This window comes from Symsagittifera roscoffensis, chromosome 2 (assembly GCF_963678635.1).
Source record: "Symsagittifera roscoffensis chromosome 2, txSymRosc1.1, whole genome shotgun sequence".
Lineage (NCBI taxonomy): Eukaryota > Metazoa > Xenacoelomorpha > Acoela > Convolutidae > Symsagittifera > Symsagittifera roscoffensis.
In genome coordinates this window covers 60,096,410-60,122,666 of record NC_087063.1, presented here as the reverse complement: position 1 = coordinate 60,122,666, position 26,257 = coordinate 60,096,410, and the positions used below count along the sequence as shown (strand labels likewise).

General features: G+C 34.6%; 1 protein-coding gene across 1 annotated transcript; it reads left to right on the top strand.

Moving 5' to 3' along the window:
• Positions 1–8,509: 8,509 nt before the first annotated feature.
• Positions 8,510–10,375, top strand: LOC134840209 (uncharacterized). Its single transcript, XM_063855933.1, has 2 exons — positions 8,510–9,556; positions 9,731–10,375. Exons 1-2 carry the CDS (start codon positions 8,539–8,541, stop codon positions 10,357–10,359), a joined length of 1,647 nt encoding a protein of 548 aa, XP_063712003.1. The 5' UTR covers positions 8,510–8,538; the 3' UTR covers positions 10,360–10,375.
• The last annotated feature ends 15,882 nt before the right edge of the window (positions 10,376–26,257 follow it).

The following is a 26,257-nucleotide window of genomic DNA, read 5'->3' as shown; positions in this document are numbered from 1 at the left end:
CACTTCCGTTAGCTCGAAAATTTATAGTACCAGCAGCAAAACGTATTGGAAAAGAATTACTTGTTCAAGCAGCACCCGAATTAATAGATATAGCAACCAGGAAGAAAACGCCGAGACAAGCCTGTAAAAACACAGTAAAAAACACAATCAAAAAACAAGTTGGAGCTGGACGCAGCAAGTCGCGTATGAGCAGAAAACGGAGGAAGACAACAACAACATCAACAACAACAAGAAAAAGAAAAACTCTCATTCCTAAGAAACGAACTCCACTGAGAAGTCGCTCCAATTTTTTCACCAAAGTACGAAATGATTTCTAATTTATTACCAACTGAAGCAACTCACAGCTCATTAGATTTATTTGAAAAACCTCCTCTACTCGTTACATTTGAAAACGCATTCACTCAAAAAATTGGTCCATCTTATTCACCTGATGGTCCCATGCTCGAATTTGAAGTTTTAGGAGATAGAAACAACTTTATTGATCTTCAACGAACTCGCTTGGAGATTGTTGCACGCATTGTTCAAAATAATGGTAATGTACTGCGAACTCACGCCACAGAGGCAGGGCAACGAGACGCACCATATTTGGTTAATAATCCACTTTCATCTTTATTTTCTGAATGCACCATGTCCCTGAATGGAGAAAAAATTTCAACAACTAATGCCAATTTTACCCATAAGAGTTTCATTGAGACAGAATTTTCTCACGGTGTTGATGCAAAGAAAACGTGGCTTGCTTGTCAAGGCTATTATTATGAAGATAATCCATCAGGTATTGATGGTGCTAATGGGCGAGCTGAAGATGTCGCTGAACGTAAGCGAATCGTAGCAGCATCAAGCGAATTCCGATTATTTGGTAAAATTGCCTGTGATTTTTTATCATGCGACAAACATCTTATCAGCGGTGTTACAATAAGACTTTCTCTGAGACGATCTCCTAATGACTTTGTTATTATGTCTGAGCACGCTACTAAACATTACCAAGTCCAAATCACTGAGGCTAACCTATATGTGCGCAAAATGACAGTAACAGATTTTGTACTATCATCGATAGAAAAAACTCTGTTGAAAACACCTGCAACATACAATTATATTGAAGTTTTACCAAGAACCTTTTTGGCCACAACTGGTGTGTAAAGTTGGCGACAAGAAGACGTTTTTGCCAAAGAGCCAGTCCGTCGAATGATTTTGGCAATGAGCTCGAATACAGCATACCTGGGTACTAACCGAACAAACCCGTTTCATTATCAAAAGTTTCAGCTGAATGAAATCAATGTTTACCGAAACGGCCTACCCATTGCAGGAACTCCTGTGTCAACGACTGATAACAAAAGAATATACTATAACACATTGGAAGCTCTAGACTTTGTTTTTAACAATAGTCATGGAATCAGTTTGGCTAATTATCACAATCATTATATTATGGCATTTGATCTCACATCTACTTTATTCATCCTGAATTGACCAATTGCACCATTTCAGTAGAACTGAAGTTTGATGCTCCGCTGGGGGAAAATGTAGAGTTACTTTTCATGGGAGAGCGTGCATCAACAGTTTACGTGCGTTCCGATAGAAAAATAGCTAAAAACACTCTAATGAATTGAATCGGGGAAAAAATGGACAATTTGCAGATTATTGAGCTTATTAACCGATGCAAACATTTGAAACATCGATTTCGTGGCATTTTTCCCGCTAACTTAGCATTTAATACAATATTGAAACGCGACAATACTTTCATGATAGTCAACGCATCAAACTCAGACCAGCCAGGAACTCATTGGTTACTGTTTGCTCAAGCTGGTGGTCAAATCTTTTTTGCAGATCCTCTTGGACGAAGCCTACACAACTATCCACATGTATACAAAAATATGAGACGTTCTATCCATGAGGGAAACCAAATACTGATGAATAAGCCAATCCAATCAGCTAACTCGGTCTTGTGTGGACTTTATTGTATTTATGTTGCTCATGTTATAATTTCTTCTAAATTTCCTATAGGTTTCAAGGTTAACGATCATGACATGATGCGTTTTGCTAAACATATGATGTTATAACTTTGTGATACTGTTGCATTTCTTTAATGATTTATAATTGATTTTTAAAAAAAAAACATGTTTTATGGTTGCTAGAACACATACCGCTGGAATTATCTCAGAAATATTTTTTTTTTCAAAAATTGTATTTCTTCTCCATTATAAATTTAACAAACAAAGTATTTGAATCAATCTCTAATCGACCATACCCACTCAAAATAATATCAATGATTTTTGAAAATTCGGCAGCATTATCCCCATTCAAAATTCGAATAAAACGTTCAATGGTTACATTAGTAATTAGATCAGTTTGAGTTTGAATGGATCGAGTCTGTGATGCAAAGCAAATCTGTGGCAATCGTTTTCGCAAAGAAACTCCGGCGGTGTCAAGGTTGTTAGTCGAATTGTAGTTAACAGCCAATTTCATTTTTTCCATCAGTGGTCCTGATAGATGATATTTGCTGCACCGCATAATCAAACATTTAAAGGATGAAAGGAGGCAAGGCACAATAAAAGATTTTAAGGTCATCTTGTTAACTGCTTCAGTGCATTCATTTGTAACTTCGATAAGAACGTGGTAATGTGGCTGACCATTGGCAGGAGATTGGGAACAAAATTCGTTCTGATTTGAATGGACTGCAAATGCAAAGTTCGTATTAGAAGGAAGGTCAGAGACGTCGGGTTCATTGTTCAGAAAAAAAAATTTAAAGTTTTTCCGAAATTGTTTAAAGTATTCCGGCGATTGTTCATACATTGCTTCAACCATTCTGATAATTAATAAATGAAACTGGGTTTTTTTTCCACTTACTCAAGCCACTCGACTTTTTTTGTTGGAATAATCTTCTTCATCATCCTCTCCGTTTTCACTATTACAGTCTTTTTCGGAGTAAACCGATCGTTTTGATTTATATCGTCGTTTTTGAGGTTTATCGTTTCCTGTTGTGGAAGTTGAAATCTTTTCACCAGTTGGTGCTTTGATCATTTTTTTTTACTTTTGAATAATTATCTGCTAAGCTATCAAATTCTTTCGTCGTCAAAGTAACTGCTTGATACATTTTGAACACTTCTTCGTCAGTTTTCTTATACAATTTTAGTGTAATATAGGTACCTGTTATTTCAAATGTTTTTGTTCCAACTCTGACTATACGTTTTTCTCCTGAAGAAATATCACGAAAGTCATCAAAAAAGTTAGTATCACTTTCAAGCGTGTACATAGTTGGGTAGCGGTAATTTTATTCAACCGTATCAGTCAAGAGACAATTTAAGAATGATTTACCCAGCCGGTGAATAGCTTAACTCGGGCGATTTCTTTTACGGTATTCCTTAAGCTTCATTGGGGACTTTTAATTAGTTTGCAGTTGGAAATTTATGAGTTTAAGTTATACATGTCAAATCTGTCTGGCAAATTCCCGTTTTAGCTCATAAATCTCAACGGTTTTACCCTGGCGGCATGCCTGTTATCTCGTTGAAGTGTAAAACTTCTGTCATTTGTGCTTAGGGTATCATAAAAAGGCGCCATGCTGTTTCTTTGAAGTATAGATTTTCAAAGCGTTCACATTTCTACTTTAATTGCAAAAGCCCTGAAAACATATTAAAATTTTACAAAACCCGATCTATGGTAATTGGCTAAAACTAGACCACCAGCAATAAAAAACTAAAAGTGGTACGTCAAACTAAATCTACTCACTATTTTCATTCAATCTCTCAAAATCAACCAAAACAAAATTTTCAACGATGGCAAGTCCACTGCAAATTATTTCAATTAATTCACTTGAAAGAGCTATATTGTACCAAACTTATACCAGAGATTCTATCGTAGTGGTTCAACAGGAACGGAAAATGCGTCATCGAAACGCAAGTCCTTTGAACGATCTTGATCCAGGAAGCAGAGAATTCGATGAATGGGTCACTAAAAACCATATGATGTTACCCCATTATTTGCTAGATCAAATTGGTATCCTCATACAAAGCAGAAAACAGGTCTACGAGAGTTGTTGTGTGACTGAATCGTATCCTGCGCTGAAGCGCACAGATATTCAAGACCCTACTTGCCTTGATCGTTCACCGAGAAAAATACTGTTTAACTACGATTGCCAATCGATCCCCTTTTACGAAAATCAGGAAGGATCCATTAGAGATTTAGCAGAGCGAGAAAACTACTGGAACATTGAGTCGATTGAATCACCAGATTCAACAGAGAAAAAAGATGAGGACCAGAAGACGCCCAAAACCCCAATAAAACCGGATATTTTTTCAATCACTCAACATCAGCAGCAGCAAACTTTTTCTGCTTCTTCTTCTTCCGGCAGTCAAAGTCCCACTGCACCAAACTTAGTAGCTGAGACGCCGCCTATCAATGCTTGCTATGCGCCGAAAAAACGCAAACTGCAATTTAGAGATCTCTGAAAACTCAAAAAAAAAAATTTGTTTCCACCGAGAGTGCACCAGTTTGGGGGTTTATTATTTAGTTTGATAAGTTTTTTTTATTATTGTGGATGAATCTTTGTTTACGCTTTGTTTTTGATTTTCTAATTTAATGTTTGCTCTCTAACTTTTTTTTTCAGAAATCTTTGAAAGAATAAAACTAAACAAAAAAAAACATATTTTAATCAAAAATTATCCTCTGGTTTCGACCAGTAGTAGGTGATCAACTTAGCTAATGAAAGTTTGCCTGTATATGCAGCACCTAACAAGTTATTTCTGTTCAAAACCCAAACCAGAAAAAGTATGCAAAATTTCGTTTTTGTTTTTTGTCCAAAAATTGCCAAAAATTGATTTCGTGAACTGCAACTTTATCTCATAATGTTGCTATAAGGGTATTACGGCTGATGAAACCCCCAGTTCCTTGATACAACGCTTTTTGAAATGTTATTTTTGAGAAAATCGAAATTCATTAAAATTCATCGTTGGCTAAGTGTCGTTCACTATGAAGCCGTGCTCAGAAATGGATGAAACCAATTTTTTTAGACTCAGCGGGGTCGAAAACAAGGCGTTGCCGCCGTTTTCGAGTCTAGGCGGCCACGTTTCAAAAGATATTCGGTGGTTTTTGAACGGACTGCATATCCACTGAGCCAATGCTCCTCACAACCCTGCAGTGGAAACCATCTAAAAGTAAAAGCTGAAACACTGCAAAGGACCCAACAGATACCTGAATCAGTGAACATATACGCAGAATGAATTTAATAAAAACAAGAAAAAATCAAAAAAGAATAAATTGACCTGTTTGATTTTTTCGATTTTCAGAAGTTTGACATGAAAAATTCCCATTATTTAATTTTTAAAAAATCATGATATGAAGCTTTATCACTTCTTTGACAGCTCAATTGATGATTAACTACATTCGGTGTAAGGCTTTCATTTCACTCTGCTGGCTTAGGTCTACTCGGGTGAGGTCTTTTTGAATTGAGTGCCGATGAATTGTTTGAAGCTACACAAGTTGTTTAGGAACTTTGTGGTTAATTCAGAAAATTTGGTTGATTTATGAGACTATTTTATAGGTTTATCTAATGAGCCGAAGTTGTTTCCTTTGATGTATCTGAGAGTATTTTGGGCGCACCCTCTCGATTTTATTAATCTAAGCTCCACCTTAGGAAATCACTCCTTGTTTGGCAATTAAGCAAATGATAAAAAAAAGTTTGAAAATCTAAACAGATTTAATAGCAGTCGTAAAACAAACGGAAAATCACTTGATCTCTTTTGACTTGTAAACCAGTATCTGCTTTATTTGAACCTAGCTCTCCGAAATATCAAAATTCTCAAAAACAACCACCTCGCAATGTCTACAAAAGTCGTACCCTGTAATCTCTGCCAAAAAAAACTGAGTGACCGGCGAAGCCTCAAAAAACATCTAATGGCTGTTCACAAGATTGATCCTGTGAAAACCGACTACATATGTGGTCACTGTGAACTAGAGGATAAGTCACTTCGCGTCATTTGGGAACATGTCGTGGAGCGTCACAAAACAATCGATGAAACGGAAGAAAGAAGAATTTGTCTCTACGACATGAATGTGTTCCAAAATGATCGCGCATATGCTGCGCATATGCTAAACGAACACGGTCTGCCAGCATGGGATATGAGCCGAGAAATCCTCACTTCTATACAGCCTGAGACAGCTTTTGATGGATCAGTCAGGACATACGATATAGTGCCGATGGAAACGGAAGTGGACCTACTAGCGCTACTCGTGACCAAGAGAGACGAAATCGAAGAGCTGATACTTCAAAATACTATGTATGAGCCTCAGAAAGCTCAATTGTCGGCAGAAGTAACTCTTGAAAAAGAGAAGGCAGATGGCATAGAAGAAGTAATAACCATCTTCGCCAATTGCAAAATGCTTGCTGTAGACGTTCAAGGATGGACCCAGGACCAATTCTATGATTGCGTAGACCAAATATTGTCTACTGTCCATCAATATGCGTCTCATGGTTGGCTGGAGAATCCGCAGGATTGATAAGATTGTCCTAAAAATGGTGAAGTCTGCACCGATCAGGGGTTCATCCTACTTGCCACTACCAGCCGATCTACTGAAACTCAAACGCTTCTTGTTGAATATTCGCAATTATGAAGACGATCGATGCTTTGAGTACTGCTTCGTTGCTGAGTATCATCGGCAGAACAATATCCCGCTCACTCTTCGTACGATGCAGAGTAGAGAGGAGGAGAAAGCGAGCTTCTATGATTATCGCAGAAACTCAAGAGCGCACGAGCCAACTGGTGATTTTGTGTACCCAATGGGACTACCGGCTATTGCACGCTTCGAAATTTTGAATGAAGTGCAAGTGAATGTCTTCAGGTTAGTTGAAGTTTTAATCAAATCTTTTTTTTTATTGGTGTGAAGCTGTATCTAAGCACATCAGAACAAATGGTTGGCTGCACATTCGTTGAAGAATTATTATTATGATGACATTAAAAATTAGTATAAAAATATCATTCAAAATTTTTCTCTAGGTACAATGAAAAGACTTCTACCCCTGAGAGTGTCAAAATATCAGACTAATTTTGTTGTGGATTTGCTGCTTCTAAACGATATGGGCACGCATCACTACGTCGTGATAAAAGACCTGAACAAGCTAGTGAGCAAAATGCAAAAAAGAAAACTGAGATCGAGAAACATGCTGTGCCGAAATTGCTTCCACCGGTGTTCATCTGAGGAACGACTTGAGCGCCACCAGTTAATCTGCATGGGGAACGAACCAGCAATCGTTACCATGCCAAATGTTGACAAGAGCAGCGTAGGCTTCAAAAACATCGGTGCTCGAAGCTATAGCCCATTCGCGGTTTACTTTGATTTGGAGTCTGTGCTGGAGAAGGTGGATACGGTGAGAAATAATCCTACCTGCTCGAGCACAACCGTGATTGAAAAACATAAGCCCAGCAGTTTTTGCCTTGTCGTTGTGGAAGCTGGTAACCCGAAACCGGCGTTTTTTCACTTCATCGAGGAGTGGACGCCATGACTAAATTCGTTCGAATGCTGGAAGTATTGGCGCGTGACTTTCATAATAAAAACGACGATACCCGAACTACCTCGGAAGCACCACTATTCTTGAAGACAGTGACAAATGCTGGATTTGCGAAGAGGAATTCTCCGAAACTAACGCGAAAGTTTTGGACCATAATCATTTCGATGGATCATTCCTCGGATGGGCTCACAACAAATGCAACTTCCTGAGACGTACCATACAATTCACCCCTGTCTTTGCCCACAATCTCCAGAATTATGATTTGCACCATGTACTGAAGAGTCTGCAAGATACCAATACCAGAAACACCTTTTCGGTCATTCCTCTCAATGACGAAAAATTTATTTCACTTACAATGAAAGTGTGGATTAGATCGTACACTAACGAAAAAGGAAATGTCCAACATGTCTACGAAGAAATCCGTTTTGTGGAAAGTTGTAAATTTATGAACAGCTCACTCGATGAGCTAGCTCGAAATCTACCCGTGGAAAAGTTCATATATCTCAATAACCACTTTGCTACCCGACCGGAAGAAGATAAAGCATTGATTCGACAAAAAGGTTACTTCCCCTACTCGTATGTTGACAGCCATGCAAGATAAACAGAAGATGGATTACCTGCACGCGACAAGTGGACCAACACGCTGCAAGGAGGTGTTGTTAGTGTCAGTGAAAAAGAATACCAACATGCATGGTTAGTGTACACTCGTTTCGGTTGTCAGACTTTGGGCGAATACAGCGATTTGTATCTAACAACTGATACCTTGATTCTTGCATGCGTTTTTGAAGAGTTTAGACGAGTGTGTTATGAAACATATAAGCTAGATTGTGCTCAATATTTCACGGTTAGCAATCTCTCAGGGGATGCATTTTTGCAAACATGCAAGGCTGACCTCCATTTGCTCACTAATAGGGAGCACTTGGATATGGCAGAAAACCTGATCAGGGGGGGGCATTGCAAGTGTGTTTGAAAAAAGACTTGTTTCCGCCAACAATAAATTTGTGAAAAATTACGACCCTAAACAGCCTAACACTTTCCTCTTCATGATAGACGCGAACAATTTATATGGCGGGATTATGGAAAAATTTCCTCTTCCACTTAACTCATTCGAGTTTAATGACCAAGTTACTATAGCCGAAATTCTCAACACGAGCAGAGAATCCGAAATTGGATACATTTTGGACGTCGATCTTTTATACCCCGATCATTTGCATGATGCACATTCGGATTACCCACTCGCCCCAACAAAAGAAGTTGTGTCCAAAATGTGGCTCAGTGAGCTTCAATTGGACATGTTGAAAAAAATGAACATTTCGGATAAAGTGGGCACTACGCCAAAGCTCATACAAAACTTCTTTCCAAAGAAAAACTATACTGTACACTACCTAACACTTCAGCTCTATGTCAAACTTGGTTTGAAAATTGAAAAAGTTAATCGAGTACTGCAGTTTAGACAAGAAAAATTTATTGCACCATATGTTCAGTTGAACACTGAGCTCCGAAAAAAAGCTACTACCAAGTTTGAACAAGATTTCTTCAAGCAAATAATAAATAGTGCGTTTGGAAAATTCTGCGAATCAAAAAGGAATCGACTTATTGTAGATATTGTTCGCAATGCTGAAGAACTGCAAAATTTATCAAGGAAAAAAAGATTTAGCAGTATAAAAATTATTGACCAACACTTGGTATCTGTAACCTCAAAACCTGTGAACATTAAATGGGATAAGCCCACAATTGTTGGTGCAACGATACTAGATTTGGCAAAATTTTACATGTTCCAGTTCCATTACAACATAATCAAGAAAAATTTTGACGCTACTCTTTTATATTCGGACACTGATTCGTTCCTGTATGAAATCCGCAGCAAAGATCTCTACAATGAAATTGAGAAAAACCATGAACTGCGAAATCATTTTGACTTTTCAAATCTACCAGCCACCCACCCCCTCTACACCAACGAGAATTTGCGCGTTACCCTGAAATTCAAGGACGAGTTTGCTGGGGAGATCATACAGGAGTACGTCGGACTAAAACCCAAACTGTACAGCATTATTTCTTCGAGTAAGTTTCTTTTTCTTTTCTTTTACCATTTTGCAATTACCATTTTAGAAAAGGGCAACAAAAACAAATCATAAGATTATGTAGTGAGGGTTGGGGGGGGAATGGAGGTATTTATGTGGAAAAGAGAAAAAACTGTTAAAAATTTGAAGTAAATCGATTGTATTTTTGTTTCAGACATGGACAAAAAAAGCGCGAAAGGTATTTCTAAATATTCGAAAATGGAGCTAACCCATAATAAATTTAAACAAACATTGACTTACTGTTCGCTGGTCCGGTCAGAAAATGTGAGGATAAATTCTTGCAATCACAATTTACAAACCATAATAACGAACAAAATTTCCCTGAGCGCATTTGACAATAAGCGCTATATACATGCAGACAGAGTAACTACTAGTCCTTTCGGACATAAACGTTTGCGTGAGGATATGTTCATAAGAGAAATTGGGCGCACCATGGACTGGGGCGAATACGACGTAGACGACGACGCCGTGGTCCCCACTCCCACCGATAACGGAAGTGGGGAGGATTTGGCTGAAGATATAGAAGCGCAGGGCGGGTATTATGTGGATATTTTTACTCCACCAGATATGGGGTTCAACCAACCCACATACACTGATCAAGAGCTAGAACAGGATTTGGTAGATTTCGACCAGCTAAGTGGGCAAAATGAGTCAGAACCAGCAGCGTACAACTGCCCCTATTTGGACATTGAAGCTCGAGAAGAAAACGAGCGGGAAGAAATTAGACCACCTAAACGGCGGTGCTTAAATCGACGTGCTTTTATATTAGACGATTCTGACTAAATAACTTCTGATTATAAATGTAAATGATTCGCTTTATAGTACTTTTCATTCAGGAAATAAAGCTTTTCAAAATTGTTCTTTTGACCGAAAAGTGAAATAATCAACAACTCTAATCGTGAGGGAGGGGGGTATTCAAAACAACAATATAAACTTACCAATATCACAGCATTTTATTTAATTCCACACGTGGCGATAAAGATTACAAAATAATCCACAATATAGCGCGCGCAGTAAAGTTTGAACTGTCAAAGTCAAAGGGAAAACATGCACCAACCAAAACTTAATTCCTTTCCCATTTCCATAAAGTGGCTGGAAAATTACCAATTTTAACCCCCCTTAAAACATGCGTGCCTGAAAAAGTAGGGGCTTTAACCCCTTTGGGGGTTAAAAGTGGTAAGTACAACGGCACACTGAATTTTTTGGGGGGGGGGGGTTAAAAGTCGTCATTTTCCTAGCCACTTTTACTATACTACTTTCAGGCCTAAATTTACTTTTTCGCGGCTTGACCTTTGATTTCTTTTTAAGTACAGTTCATTTCCTTTGTTAAAAGGAAGACAAACTCCACCATCGGACAGCTAAAGAGTAAAGGTCAAGAAAAACGTGATCGAAATCGAGTCTCAAAAATGTAATTTTATTTTCATGTTTCTCAAATTGGGTTGTTTTTTTTTATCAAAAAGTGTCGTAAGTTCTTATAGAATTTCAAAGATCTATCCCTGAAGGGCCATCTGTTTTTTTTCGAAAGTTAAGCTTTTCTGTTACTTGCGTTCATTGAATCTTTTCCAACTGTCTGTTCGCTGTTTTAATAATTTGTTAGTTATTTATGTAGTCTGGTTTAACAAATAAGTTTTTTCCTGATTTCATCATATTTTTGTTTTGATAATCAATTTTTGTTTTGGGCTACACATGCAAAACTCCGTTTCTCCAATGTGTGTTGAAAACCAGTCTGTTTTAAAGAGCTTATAATTGTCAATGTTTGAAAGAGGTTTTCACTTCTTTTGGGCTGTTTTTCTCTCTCGGTAAGTCTTTACCTGCGATCAGGAAGTGTTTTAAGTTTGATCTCGATCGTTTTCAGTTTTGACTAGTAACACTGAGAGCAAGTGTTTTGTAATTGTAATCATGTACTAGGCGTCCTTTTCCTAGGTAAGAACTTTGCTAGCAAATTTCTCTTCTGAGATTGATGCTTCATAAAGTTTTCAAGAATATTGAGCTAAAAAAAGTTTTTGATAATTCTTTTTTTCTTCAGTTGCTTTCGTTTTATTTTATTCCTGCTAACTGCAATGATATCGTTGAGTTGTATCGCACGTTGAGCTGTGCTTCGTTTCTGCGATTCTAATTCTTAAACGATGAGCTTGGGTAAAAAAATGTAGCTTTATTTTTAGGTTCAAACATGGAGTTTCTGTCTTGAACTCTAGCTGAAAAATTTCCGTTTACTTGAATTCTGTTTGCTTGAATCGGTTCGAAGTTCTTCGGATTTCAAGGATCTTCTACAATTCAAATTTTTCTGAAAAACAAACCTAAGTCGAGATCATTCCTTTTCGAGATGGTTTGTTTTCTCAAAAAATTTAGAAGATTCTATAAATTTGAACAATTTCAAACTGATTTATTTTGTTCTATGAAATTTCAAATCAATTACGTTTTTTCGCTCCTTGAAAATTAATGAACGCTTGTTCAACAATTTGTTGGCTAGGTTTTCTGTTATACTGGAATAATGCGAACCGAAAAGGCCAAAATTGAGATAAAATTTTAAATAATTGTTCAAGCTACAAACAAGACTGCTCGTATCAGGGCGAAGCCCTGAATGTTCCGACTGCCTTTTAGTGTTTATGGAGCAGTAGTAACATAAAAAAACTAAATGTAATAAACAAACCAAAAAAAAAAATTTTTTTTAATTTGAAATTTTGTTAATGAAATCATCCCCCCACACGCCAATAAAGTACAAAAGAATATATTTCGCTCCTTGTAACACATCAATTATGGCAAACAAGCTTCCTTGAACCAATTTGGAACGATTTTTAAGACGGATTAAATCTCCGCTTACGCGTTAATAGCGCGAAATATATCGCGCGTTAATTGTCTCAAATTGGCCAAAATGGCAATCTTTAAACCCCCATAACTTTACGAAAAGTGATCACAGGTGAAATATCTTTTCAAATTTAAGCTCAGGACAACAATACCTTTCGAATGATATAAAAAAATTTCGTCAAAAATGGCTAGTTAAAAAGTCGAAATTTGTCTGAAGAAAAAAAAACCCACCCCGAGCACAAATATTCCGTTACTTTCGTATCGAAAGTCGGAACAATAACCAAATCGACCCTGTTTTTTTTTTAAAATGAAATTTAAATCATTTCTCCTAATTTTATAGGTTTTTCATGCGCTGGATTTACTTCCAATCTCAATTATATATGCTCATTCAATTGTTGGCACTTCTGCAGAAAACTGCTCACCTTTTACTGGATAGCATTATATCTTTATTTCTTATTGTGGCTTAATTCTGTTTGACAAAAACAACTACTATTGAAAGGTTTTTTATTATTATTTTTGAGACGCTTTGGAAAAATTTTGTGCTCTCTGCAAAAGTGTTAGTTTTTCTCGAGAACTACTTGACCGATTTTCAAAAACTGGTACCAATGAAAAAACCGAATAGTACCTTGTGTGCCTGTTTATTCAGCTAGTATGTTTTGTTTAGTTTACCCGACGTTCTACGGCCTTCGAAATATTCAGTGGGGGCATTTCACCCATTTTTTGGAGGACTTTCCTTTTTTTCGAAAACTAAACTACCAAATCTAACAATCAAGAGTTCAATCAGAAGAACATATTCTGGAATCTCCCTGCATAAGCTGCTAAGCGCTGTTTTTTGTGCAAAAAAGATAAGATTTATGGCCCTAGACAATGTCCTACTTTTGACCACTTCTTGAGAACTTTTTCTCGACAGTTACCTGCCAAATTTGAGATTAACAGCTCAGTCCCAGCAACCTGTGTTAGGAATCCTTACTTTATCAACTGGAACCTGATCTAAACTATATTTTATGATTGGATAAATTAGATATTTTACCACTGTAAAGTATTTAATATTAACCAATCATGATCCATATAACTAACAACCCACTTATTTGTAAGTGCTGAAATTACTTGTAATTTCAGCACCAGAGAGATTTGAATTTAACTTAGAAATTAGTTGCCTCTCCAAGAGAACTTCAGCAGCCGCAATAAACCAGTATACCCTAGATCTATTGAGCCTAGCAGAGACTAGTTAAACAACCTGAGACTAGATAGTATAAGAGTAAGATTAGGATCGGTATTAGACTAAGAAGTTGCACGAATCTATCCGGCCGAAAATAATATAGCGTGACGAGCAGACGGTGTACCCTATCCGAAATTACTCTATGAGTTAACCACATCGCTAATAACTCATCTGGTGCGACCATAAGTCTCGAACAAGACCTTAATAGCTTAGAATTAACCAAAAATAGATTAGAATTTAGACAAAACATTTTCAAAATGTTATACGACGATAATTTAATCGAAATGTCTCTACGACTCAATAGATCAGAGCCAATATTCCGAACGATAACAGAACTACCCGGAATCGTAAGAAGACCTCGAACCAGAGACGACATACGACAAAGTAGAAACTTACCATATAGTTATATGATAGTACGGCAAAAGCCAACACAAACTTTTATATTTTGAATTTTATTAGCAATGAATTTAGATTTTCATTTGCAAACATAAAATCTTGAAATCAATCTTTATGATCATTTCAGGCGCTAAACAAAATTATTAATATACAATAACGATTGATAAAAAAATCTCAGATCGTTTTCCTAAATTCTGCAGTACTATATAAAACATGTTTGGAAAATATTTATTGAAAATAAAAACAAAAAGTAGTAGAATGACAATAAATTGTTAGTAATCATAAAATCATCTGTTGTCCCAGCTTCATCACCTAAACATAACAGCAATCATAAGCTCACTAATATCATTAAAAAACTAAATCTTTTTCTTAAATAAATTTAAACCATTTTAAACTTAAATTCACTTAATTTTAAAATCAGATCATCAAGGCTTATCCTTGGATCTTAATTAATTTTCTATTTCACTAAATTTAAAACTTGATCATCAAGGCCAATCCTTGGATCAAAAAGAACAATTTTGTTCTCCCCCACCCACTTAGCAAGTGTCTAACGACCTCAAACGTCGATTCACTATCCAACCCTTCCAAAAAACCCAAGACTAATAGAAATTTTTCAACAAAACTAACCATTCAAATTAGGATAAACAGTGAAGAACTTCGGTTATTCATCCTTCACTTGAACCCTCCTCTTACCAGACCCAGGATAAATCTTAGACTTAGTAAGTTTAAAATAGTATCTAACGAACTACTCGCGTTCTAATTATACCTGAACCTTGTGGATCGATTTACTATTCTCCAACCCTTGAACACAATCACTACCCCTAAGTAAGATTAAGTAAGCTAACACCTTAGCTTATACTAGCCACGAGAAAGTAAAAATCATTCTTCGGAATCGATATACTTTTCTCTCCAACCCTGAACAAATAGACCCAGGTTAAGCTAACCAAAAAATCGTAAGGACTAACAGTTTAAGAAAGTAGACATCATCTAACAACTTTTTGCATCCCTCATCCTAAAACTTATGTCATTCAAAAATCTAGGAAATAAACAAACAATCGTTTTACACAACTGCGAAATAGATAACAAAAAATATGATCTTGTAATCACACCTCATACACAAACAGTTGGATATATTAGAACAAAACGACTAACAATAAAAAGAAAAATAATAAACAAACAAAAACAAATCACACGAAAAAGATTTTCAAAGAATAGAAACGCATTTTCAGAATCAGAAGCCAGCAATTTAGATGAACTCTATAAATTAAAAGAATCAATTGATAAAAATTGTCCCATTCACGATCAATTATATTTTTCCGACTCAGAAACAACTTCAAATTCATCAAAAAGAGGAAAAAGAAGAATAAAAAAGCAATATAAACACAAACCAGTACACTTGTATAATTGGAATCAACCAATTAGACACATCGATAGTTACATATTAACAGTCGTTAAACGAAAAAATGAGCCACAGCCACACTCAAAGTGACGATAGTCCAGATGACGACGACATTTACCCCTTCCTCGTAGATGCACCCGATAATAGAGGACAGCATGACTTTTGCAAGAATTTACTCCTAAATTTGTTTGAACCCGGAATCAGCCCATGCAAAACAGAATTCCCAGATGTAAAAATCAAAAGACAAATTATAACATTATCTGAAAGATATATGTAATTTAACACAACAATACGGAATCTACGCCATAGAATTCAGTACCCCAAATCCGAATCACCGCAAATATGTAATCCAAACAGACGATCTTGACTTAGAATTTTCAAAAGTATTCTTAGAATATATTAAAAGCGTACAATATCATAACTCGCAAAGAGCAAACTCCATATTTACTAACGAAGTTTTTGCAATAATATATAGTTATATTTCAATATTAGAAAAAACAGAAATTCCAAATATCTCACCAACTGAGACATCCAAACATACAAAAGTACGACAGGAAAGCTTATTATTTTCAACTTTTCTACATATAATTAAAGAAAATTTCACTTAAGACGAAGTTTCACAACATACAAAACATGACTTACAAAAAATTTTGGCATGGTTTATAATAGATTATTTCACACATAATATAGACTTAATTTCACAAGCAAGAAAAAATTTCAGACCTCAAAATTCAAAAGATGATACCGCCATCACAGAACAGTCAGACTACGTTTGGGACCCAGAATGGTCTCATCATGCATTTATAAACATCCCACAATCAATCTCAAGTCAAGCAATAAGTACAATATCTTACCAAAGAGATTATGTAAGAGTAGTACCATTTACCATTGATGCAACACCATTAAACTACAATACATTTTTACCTGATACGCGAAACAACAGTTTAAATTCAACCGTCATACACAATGAAAACCTTAATGGAACTAGGAATCTTACACATCAAGATATCCAAACACCATCACACTTTATAAATGAAGAAATCGTACAAACAACAACAACTACACAACAAAGCATTTCACCAATACGCCCAAATTTAACTACACCAAAAAATACACACTCTTCACTAGCACACGTAACCTTACAATCAACCGTTAAACCCTCGGTTGCTCCACAATATTCACAAATGGATTATCAAACAAATAGACCTATGACAGTACCGTCAAAAACACGAAGAACGTTCACAAGAAACACTTTTGCAGAACACAATTATAATTACGCACATTCATCAAAAACAAACTATCCCCCACGAAAAACTAATAATAATCATGTAAGATCTCGATATTGGGATAACCCAACGACGACAACCAACTCAGTAAATTTTCAAACTAATTCACATCCTCCACAGGATCGTAGTGAAAATTACCCATTCTTTCAACAAAATAAAAAGAAAAAAGCAACTCATCATACGGATTACTTATCATCTGATGATGATTATTTACAACCAGATATTTTTGCACCATATACTCAAGAATATCGCGGACAAGGAGTGCAAAAACCATATAGATACCATAGAATTTTTTCCCCACATCCAACAGATACACAAAATCAACAACCAATACAAATGCAAAACCCAACTAATACACAATCTTTTCAACCAATTCAGCCACAAAACCCATTGATCACACACTCGTATCAACCAACTCAAATGCAAAGTGAAATACCACTCCCATATTACCTTCAACAACACGAAATAACAAAAAATCAACTTTCAAATTTTTCACAAATGCCAAATGCCGCAGAATCACTACAATTGACAATGAATCCATACCTTATGGGTGGATCATCAATAACATCAAACAAACCATTAATGATATTCACAGGAACAGACCCTGAATATTCTGTAGAAGATTATTTAAATGCAGTAACAGCAAATTTAATTTTAAATATAGGACCTGAACCAATTAATACACCACTACATCAAAATTGGATACATCGACGCACAGCGTTGATACAAACAACCTTAGATGGCGCAGCCCAAAAATGGTTTTCAGTATTGCCAATAGAAATAAAATCAAATTGGAAAAGATTTACACAAGAATTTTCAAAAAAGTTTGATTCCGAAAGAAATAAACAACACCAAAGAGTTTTATGTAATGAAATACGCAGATTACCAAATGAAACCATCAAACAATTAGCAGTACGTATCGAAACACTAGTTCGAAAAGCATATTCATTAAATACACATGACTACAAAAACACAAAAATGACAGAAATTTTAATGATGACCTTAACACCTCAATTAAGAAAAATAGCAATAAAAAAGAGAGCATCCCATCCTTCCTCAATTCGAGAGCCCGATTTAGATTTTCGAAAACTAGTAGACAAACTAGAACAAGCGGAAATCACAATGAAACTTGAAGAAACAGAAAATCTGAAATTACAATATGTTAATCGAATCGAAACAAACACCACAAATATCAATAACATACAGGAATCAGATACAGACCTCGTTGAAAAATCACTGAAATACTCAACATTTATGAAAAACACCCAAACTTTAAAGGCAAACCATCTTTCAAAAAATGGTGTTATTTTTGCCGACGATACGGACATAGTATTTCTGAATGTAGACAAAAACAACAAGATAACCAGAACAAACCTCAAAAGTATAAAGAACCAAATAAATCATTCTATCAATATATGAAGAAAGATCAAAATCTACCAAACAAAAATGTATACAGCAACAACAGTTCAGGAAAACCACTTCCGAACAATACTAGTTACACCAGGAATCAATCACCATATAACTCAACTTATAGAGGTAGATCACCAGAACGAAGAAATACACAGAATTCTTCACAAAATCATTATAATCGACCAAATAGTCGAAATAACTACTCCAGATCAAATTCAAATACAACACAATTTGTTTCTAGATCCAATTCCCAATCAAACACAAGAAATAAATAATACCCAAACAATCAATCACGAAACTCATCATATAATATAAATAGAAACTATTCAAATAATCGAAATAGAAGTTATTCGAACAACCGAAATCAGAATTACCCGAACAATCGATCAAGAAATAACTCATATAACAGATCAAACTATCACAGATCAAACGATAATTATCAACACAGATCAAGAAACAATTCACAAAATCGACATTCAAGTTATAATAATCGATATAAAAATTATTCTCAATCACCACATAGAAATAATAACCAATATAATAATTCTAAACATCGCTACAGAAGTAGTACACCCAAACATCAAAGACATATAAATCAAGTACAATCAAATGAAGAAACAACATCAGACCCCCCAGGTATTGATGATACAGGAAATAACGAACTACAACTAAATCAAATAAACTGTGGATCATCAGACACAGAAAGTGATACAGAAAACACTATCTCCATAAATATGATAGCAGTCGAGAACGACTACGAACCTATTATATATGAACAACCTTTTTCATCACATATATATGAAAATCAATTGGAACTCCTTCACAATTATTATATTGAACCCATCCACTCTACACAAATGGCACATGAAACTAACAAAATTAACACTGTAAATAAACCCAATGAAAATGACAAAACAAAATGCTTGAATACACATCACATCTACCAAAATGTACAAAAAGAACAACCCAAAGAAAAAATTTGGACAATACCATTTCGTTTAGAAAGTCCAAGAAACAAAGAATTTCAACCACCAGATCTTGAAATTGATTTTTTAATTGACTCAGGAGCAGAATCAAACATAATTAACATTCCCACATGGAATGAAATCAAAACATTACACCCAAAATTAACGCCTCTTGCAACCTCCAGTAAACTAGCAACAGCACAAGGATTAACATTAGTAAACTATGGAAAAGTTCAATTATTTTTTCTTCCTACAAGAACAATGGAGCAAAATAAAATTTTAAACAAGCCATTTAAACAAATATTTCATATCACTGATATTAAACACAATATCATTGGAATACCATTTATCTCGAAATATATACCAACAATCAACATCTTGAATAGTAAAATACTAATCAAAGATAAGTACACAAAAACAAAAAAGACAGCCCTAACATTTTTTCAAAGATTAAATAAACAACCACCATTCTTTTCAGAATTTTATCCAATTTATAACCAACAACGGAAACACCTGAAACCACTATCAGGAAACATATATAACTTTTCAATAAAACAAGTTCACCAATATGATAAAAACCAAAATAAACAACAACTCTTTATGTCAGACTTTGAATTCAAACCTATCCATAAGTTTTTCAAAATCACAATTTCATCCATAAAATATTTGAAAAATACGAATTCAGACATCATTTCGTTACATGTATATAATAATAAACCGTATCAAGTAACATTACCCTTAGGACTTTTAGGATATTGCGAAACCAACGCTACAATATCACCAATGCATGAAAAAGCATACCGCGTAAATAATATACTCCAATTAATAGATATTTGTCAATCCACAATTCTTAACGAAGAACTATCCATAAATAATATAATAAGTAATGAAAAAAGAAATACAGATTATTTCACAAAAACCCCATATTTCGAACCTACATTCAACATAAATAACTATACAGAGGATCAACAGAAATTTTTAACAATGTTTAACTTCCAACATTCACAAATAACACAAGACGAATTTGATAAGTTAGCCAAACAGCTAATAAAATATTCATCAGTCTATGCAACATCCAAATTTGATGTTGGCAAAATCAGTTCATCACTACATCTCCCGATAAAACCTGACGCAGTTTTCAAAAAACAAAGAGTAAGTAAAGTACCAATTCATTTACACGATAAAGTGAACAGATTACTCGATATTTTAGAGCAATACAAAATTATCTCACCGGTAAACAAAGAAGAACAACCAAAAGGTAACACATTTATTAACCCTGTTATCATCTTAGCAAAAGGAGAATCATTAAAAATAGTTTTAGACGCTAGATATCTAAATTCACTAATAGACGAATCAAAATGCAATTGGCCTATTGAACCAATACAAGTTATTTTAACAAAAATAAACGGAAAATACTTTACAACCGCAGATATGAATAGTGCATACAATCAAATGCCACTAGATGAACAATCACGACGTTTAACACAATTTGTTATTGGAAATCAACAATATGAATTCAACCGCCTATTCTATGGAATATCCATAGGACCAGCAGCATTTTCAGCTTTTATGAGCAAAATCTTTAGACCACTAATACTTAAGAAAAACGCAATCACCTATTTAGACGATGTTTTTATGCAATCACAGACAAAAGAAGAAATGTTTACAGTTTTAGAACACTATCACAAAATACTTCAGAACGAAAATCTGAAGGCCGCCCCCGATAAGTCACTTCTTTTTAACACGAGTTAAATTTTTAGGACATAATATAGAAAGAAAGACAATAATTCCATTAAAATCACGCATTGATGCTATTCAAAAACTTCAACCACCAACAAACAAAAAGAAAATCCAAGAATTCCTTGGAATGTTGAATTTTTTAAGCAAATACGTTTATAAAATGCAATTATATTTAAGACCATTCTAAAATATCCTCAGACAACAAAATAGTTTTGAATGGAATACAGAACATCAAACACGATTTGAAGAAATTAAAAAACTTCTAACTGAACAAATTTCAAATACAATTCCAGATCCAAATCAACCATTCTATGCAATGTGCGATGCTTCAAATTTTGGCATCGGCGCAGCATTATTACAATCACACAATGGTACAAACAAAATGACCCTTATATCAGCAAATTCTCGATTATTCACTCAAGCAGAGTTACGACTCTCAACTTTAATGAGAGAATGTACAGCTATAATTTATACACTTACAGAATATGAATTTCTGATACTTGGATCAAAACATCCAACAGTTCTATTCACAGATCACAAACCAATCATTTTTCTCTTTACACAAAAGTCAAACCCAAATCACCGAGTTTATAGATTTCAATTAATTCTAATGAAATTTCCAAACTTACATATAGTTTGGACAGCAGGAAAGAATCTTGCATTACCAGATACATTAATTCGAAATACACCACCTGAATTACTTACACGAAAAACTACAGTTGAAATACCCAAAAATATAAAATTTTACCTTGCAGAAAACGAAACATCACCCCGACTAGAATGCAAATATGCAGTAAAAACTGACATTGAACAATCACAGATAAATAACCTACAACACTTCCCATTTTACTTAGATTGCCAAAATAACCATTACGAAGTTGATCTACTTGGAACATCAACTTTCAAACCAATTCCATACTCACAATGGATAAAAAATAACACCCAACAAAAAAGAGTAAAACAACACTCGCATAAAAAAGACCTTTTTCCGTTAATTGAAAAAGAAAATCTAACTGATAAAATAAATTTATCAGGACCACAAACAAATGATTCAAAATACACAATAAATCAAGTTTTTGACCTCCATGACCCACTTGACACAATTCCTTTATCTAAATTAGAAATTGAAAACATTTTTCTCCTCCCAACAGATAAAATTACAATTAATACCTTGAAACAATATCAAAATCTTGACCCAGTAATTAGACAACTGAAATCATGGCACAAATACAAAACTAAACCCGTAAAAGCAGATACCACAATTTTAGGAAATAAAACACTCCTCCGATATTTTCGAAAATTTAATAATACAACAATTAATGAAAACACAGACCTTCTAGAATACCAATTAAATGAATCTACAGTTCCCTGTCTCCCTTTAAGTATGATTCTCATAGCTTTTAACATTTCACATACACAAAACATTAAAGGACACTCTGGATCAGAAAAAACATATTCAAATTTTATACAAAATTTCTATTTCCCAAATGCACCAATTTGGATAAAAGTACTATGCAATGATTGTATAGTATGTCAGCTAAATAAACCTTATCCAAATCAAAAACAAATAGCACAAAAACAAGATTTTAAAGGACAAAGTTTATACTTTAACCATCGTATCTCATTCGATACAAAAGGACCACTTTCACCATCATCTGAAGGAAACTCCTTCATTATGGTAATTGTTGACGCATTTACACATTATGTAGCACTTAACCCAGTACCACATTGTAACGCTTATTACGCTTACACAACACTTTATGAACACTGGATAGCCAAGTTCGGACTACCCGAAATTTTAGTTACAGACAACGGTACAGAATTCATAAATAATGAAATCATCACACTATGTCATTTATATAACATTAAACACAAACCACGTACATCTCATGCACCTTGGACAAACGGCTTAGTCGAAGGTATGAACCGTTCACTACAAGAATATCTTAGATGTATCATCAATGGAAATGATACAAGATACACCGAATGGTCAGCAGATGTAAAATTATTCCCCTTAGCATATAATTCACAAATTACGACAAGTCTAGGAATGTCACCATATGAAATGGTTTTTAATCAAAAGCCACGTAAACCAATTATGTTTACAGCAAATTCTCATAAAAATGCACAAAGTCATTGTCAACCGAATAAAGACTCAATTTGTTATAACCTACCTTTACACACACATGATGAAGATCATTTTCATCACCCACAAATTCTTAAATTAGCCTCCGGTACACAAACCGAATGGATTTTAAATAGAGATAAAAAAACACAATGAAATTTACCAAAAAGTAACACAAAAGTTGTTACAAAGGCAAAACATTAATGAACAAATAAATTCACGCTTTACACCAGCCTCCGATTTGAAAATTGGAACATTTGTTTTAATACCTAATTTTAACACTCAAAAAGGAATTTCTAAAAAATTACAACCCCTTCGTAAAGGACCATACCAAATAATTGCCAAACCCACTGACGTAACATATAAAATCACCAACTCAGACCAAAAAGAAATTGTTCAACATCGAAACAATTTATTACCTTATTACCCAAAAGAATACGCACTACGCGAACTAACTCAGTTATATTCTTTCACAGGTTTAAAAGTTATTCAAAATAACCCACATACGGAAAATGAAACAAAAGAACAACATGACATTCACCTCGAAAACCAAAATAAAAAATCAACTACAACGAAAAACAATACAAAACAGCTAGATCAAAATATACCTCAAAAAGAAAGAAAAAATAGAAAAATGACAGAAAAAATAATACCCCAAGAACAATTAGAGAAATCAGAACATAGAGAGTCATCACGACTTAGAAATCAACCACGCAAAAACTACAAAACATTCATTCCACAATCTAAAATATTAAAGAAAGTTGAATTCCAAAAACAACTTTAATTTTACAATCAATAATCTTTGCACCTCTGAAACATTTTAAACTTTCATTTTTCAAAATAACATGCTGACAAACACGCAGCGATTCTAGTTCAAAATTAGCCAATAAGATTCATTCAATCCGTCACCTTCTATAACTCTAACACAAACCAATTAGACGAAAAATATTAAACTCCAGGCATATCTATAACTATAACTTTACGACCTCCAGGTCAAATATAAGCAAACCACTCCAACTTGACAACTAAAATAAATATCACCATAATATCATAACCCTCCCTTATCTAATAACGCAAAGATCAACAATATTTCCCCAACTCAGACCTCAGATACCCCCCAAACAAAAATGTTAAATTAGCCTAAAGTAAAAGAACGACCATATTAAATTAGCCTAAAGTATAAAAATCTCAAAAATACCCCAGATCACTTGACAAATAAAAATAAAGTAAAAGAAGACCTCCCGAACACCATAAAATTCGCCCCCAACAACTTTTCACAAAACTCAACCCACTTGTCAAAAAACCAATAAATAACTCGACCACACTTGAAAATTGCCCCAAACAACAAAAATATTCGATCAAGAAACCATTTCTTAAATGCTCTTCTCTCGATCAGTCAACATAATATTCAACATTTTCATAAACTTTTTAACAATATTCAAACCTTTATTCATTTTTCTTTTTGATACCTTTGAAGCTTTTGTAATAATCTTAATCATTTTTTGCAATATTTTTTAAATTTTCTATTCCATATTTGAACTATACCTCCAACTCTCAAAAGCCATTGACCATATTCACAGGTACGAGACACAAAACTTATCTAAATGATACGAACCATTTTTAGTAGAACAGATATTTTTTTACTATTTGTAATTTTTATAACATTTTTATCATCCCTCATCTTGACAATGTGCAAATGTATAAAGAAGGCAGTCATAACATTCGCCTTAGCAACAATCCTTTTAATTCTTTTTCTAGAAGAATACTACAATAAACATAAATTTTTTCACTAAAAAATATCAATAAAAAACCCTCAAAATTGCTAACCAACAATCACACAGTCAGTCTTCACCGACATCATCCCAAGATAACCCAACACCACCTACAACTACCCAAAACCCCCAAACATCTACACGAATTTCTTTCCAAGATAACCCATATACCTTTGAAGAACGACACGCTCGCTTATCTGAACCACTAGAACCAGTTCAACGACAAGCACCTCTAAGTGAACCAACATATAATTTGTACCCAACACTACCACAAGAATTAAGTAGAATACGAAAACTTAGTCAAAATCAAAATACAGTTGAAATAAATAGACAAATTATACATCCACGACGAAACAGAAATTTTCAAACCCCCCGAGTTCATTTTGATATACCCCAATCCCCATCACAAAGTACTCCGGAAAACCCAATTGGTATATTACCAGAACCCCTACGCTCCTTTCACAACGTAGCACCTCAAGTCTACCCTCAGATTACTTAGGTTCAACACCAACATCTGAACAAATACGTGAAAATCCCTTTAACCCCCCAAACCAAACATCACGACTACCATATTGGACAACACAATCATTCACACAAGGTGAACCCAATTTAATAAATGATCCAATAGATAGTTCTACCGATACAACAACATCATCATCACTACCAGAAACATTATCACTACCATCAACACCATCAATAAGCCAAATTTCACCGACACCTTTTGCTTTAAATTTCCCAAATAATCTCGACGCTCGATATCGAGAACAATCATCAACAAATATCCCTCTAAGATTAGACTGGAATACATTCACAGCACCCCCACCATTATTTGGACAGCACCCAGAAAGTAACCGACTACACAACTGGGCACTTAATAGATTACAATATAGACAAGATATCCACGAAGACATTCGTGATCATAACATCCAAATACTCCAACAAAATAGTCTACAATTAAAATTTGAAATCACGGTTAAACTAAACAACATTGCTCAACATCCTCCACCACTATTTGGACAACATCAAGAAAGTAACCGCCTTCATAACTGGGCACTTAATAGATTACAATATCGCCAAGATATTCACAACGATATCCGTGATCACAATATTCAAATACTCCAACAAAACAGTTTACAATTAAAGTTTGAAATCACAGTTAAGTTAAATAATATTACCCAACATCCCTACCCATTAAATCCACCTAATATAACAGCTCAATCACTACCTTCACCATTTATAACAACTGAAGTAATATATAAATACGACAGATATACCAAAAAGACAATTGGTTACATCACATTTTATAACCCATACTCAGGATTATCATACACATGTATATTCTAAAAATATTAATTTTTCTCCAACTTTTTTTTCTAGTAATTTCCAATCAGAACATAAATCCTTCTCCCCGCACAGGACCCCAAGACTTATTAGTAACACATTACGATTGTGAAGAAAATGAACAAAAAACACTACACAAATATGCAATAAATCAAGTATCACAATGCGAAACAGAACCACAAGCTATAGAAACTACAATTGTAATAGCGACACTCTATTCAAA

Bases quoted from the DNA above. Each gene is read 5' to 3' on its own strand.
- LOC134840209 (XM_063855933.1), top strand. From the start codon at position 8,539: ATGATAGACGCGAACAATTTATATGGCGGGATTATGGAAAAATTTCCT. The intron at 9,557-9,730 runs GTAAGTTTCTTT...TTTTTGTTTCAG, and splicing joins GTACAGCATTATTTCTTCGA to ACATGGACAAAAAAAGCGCG.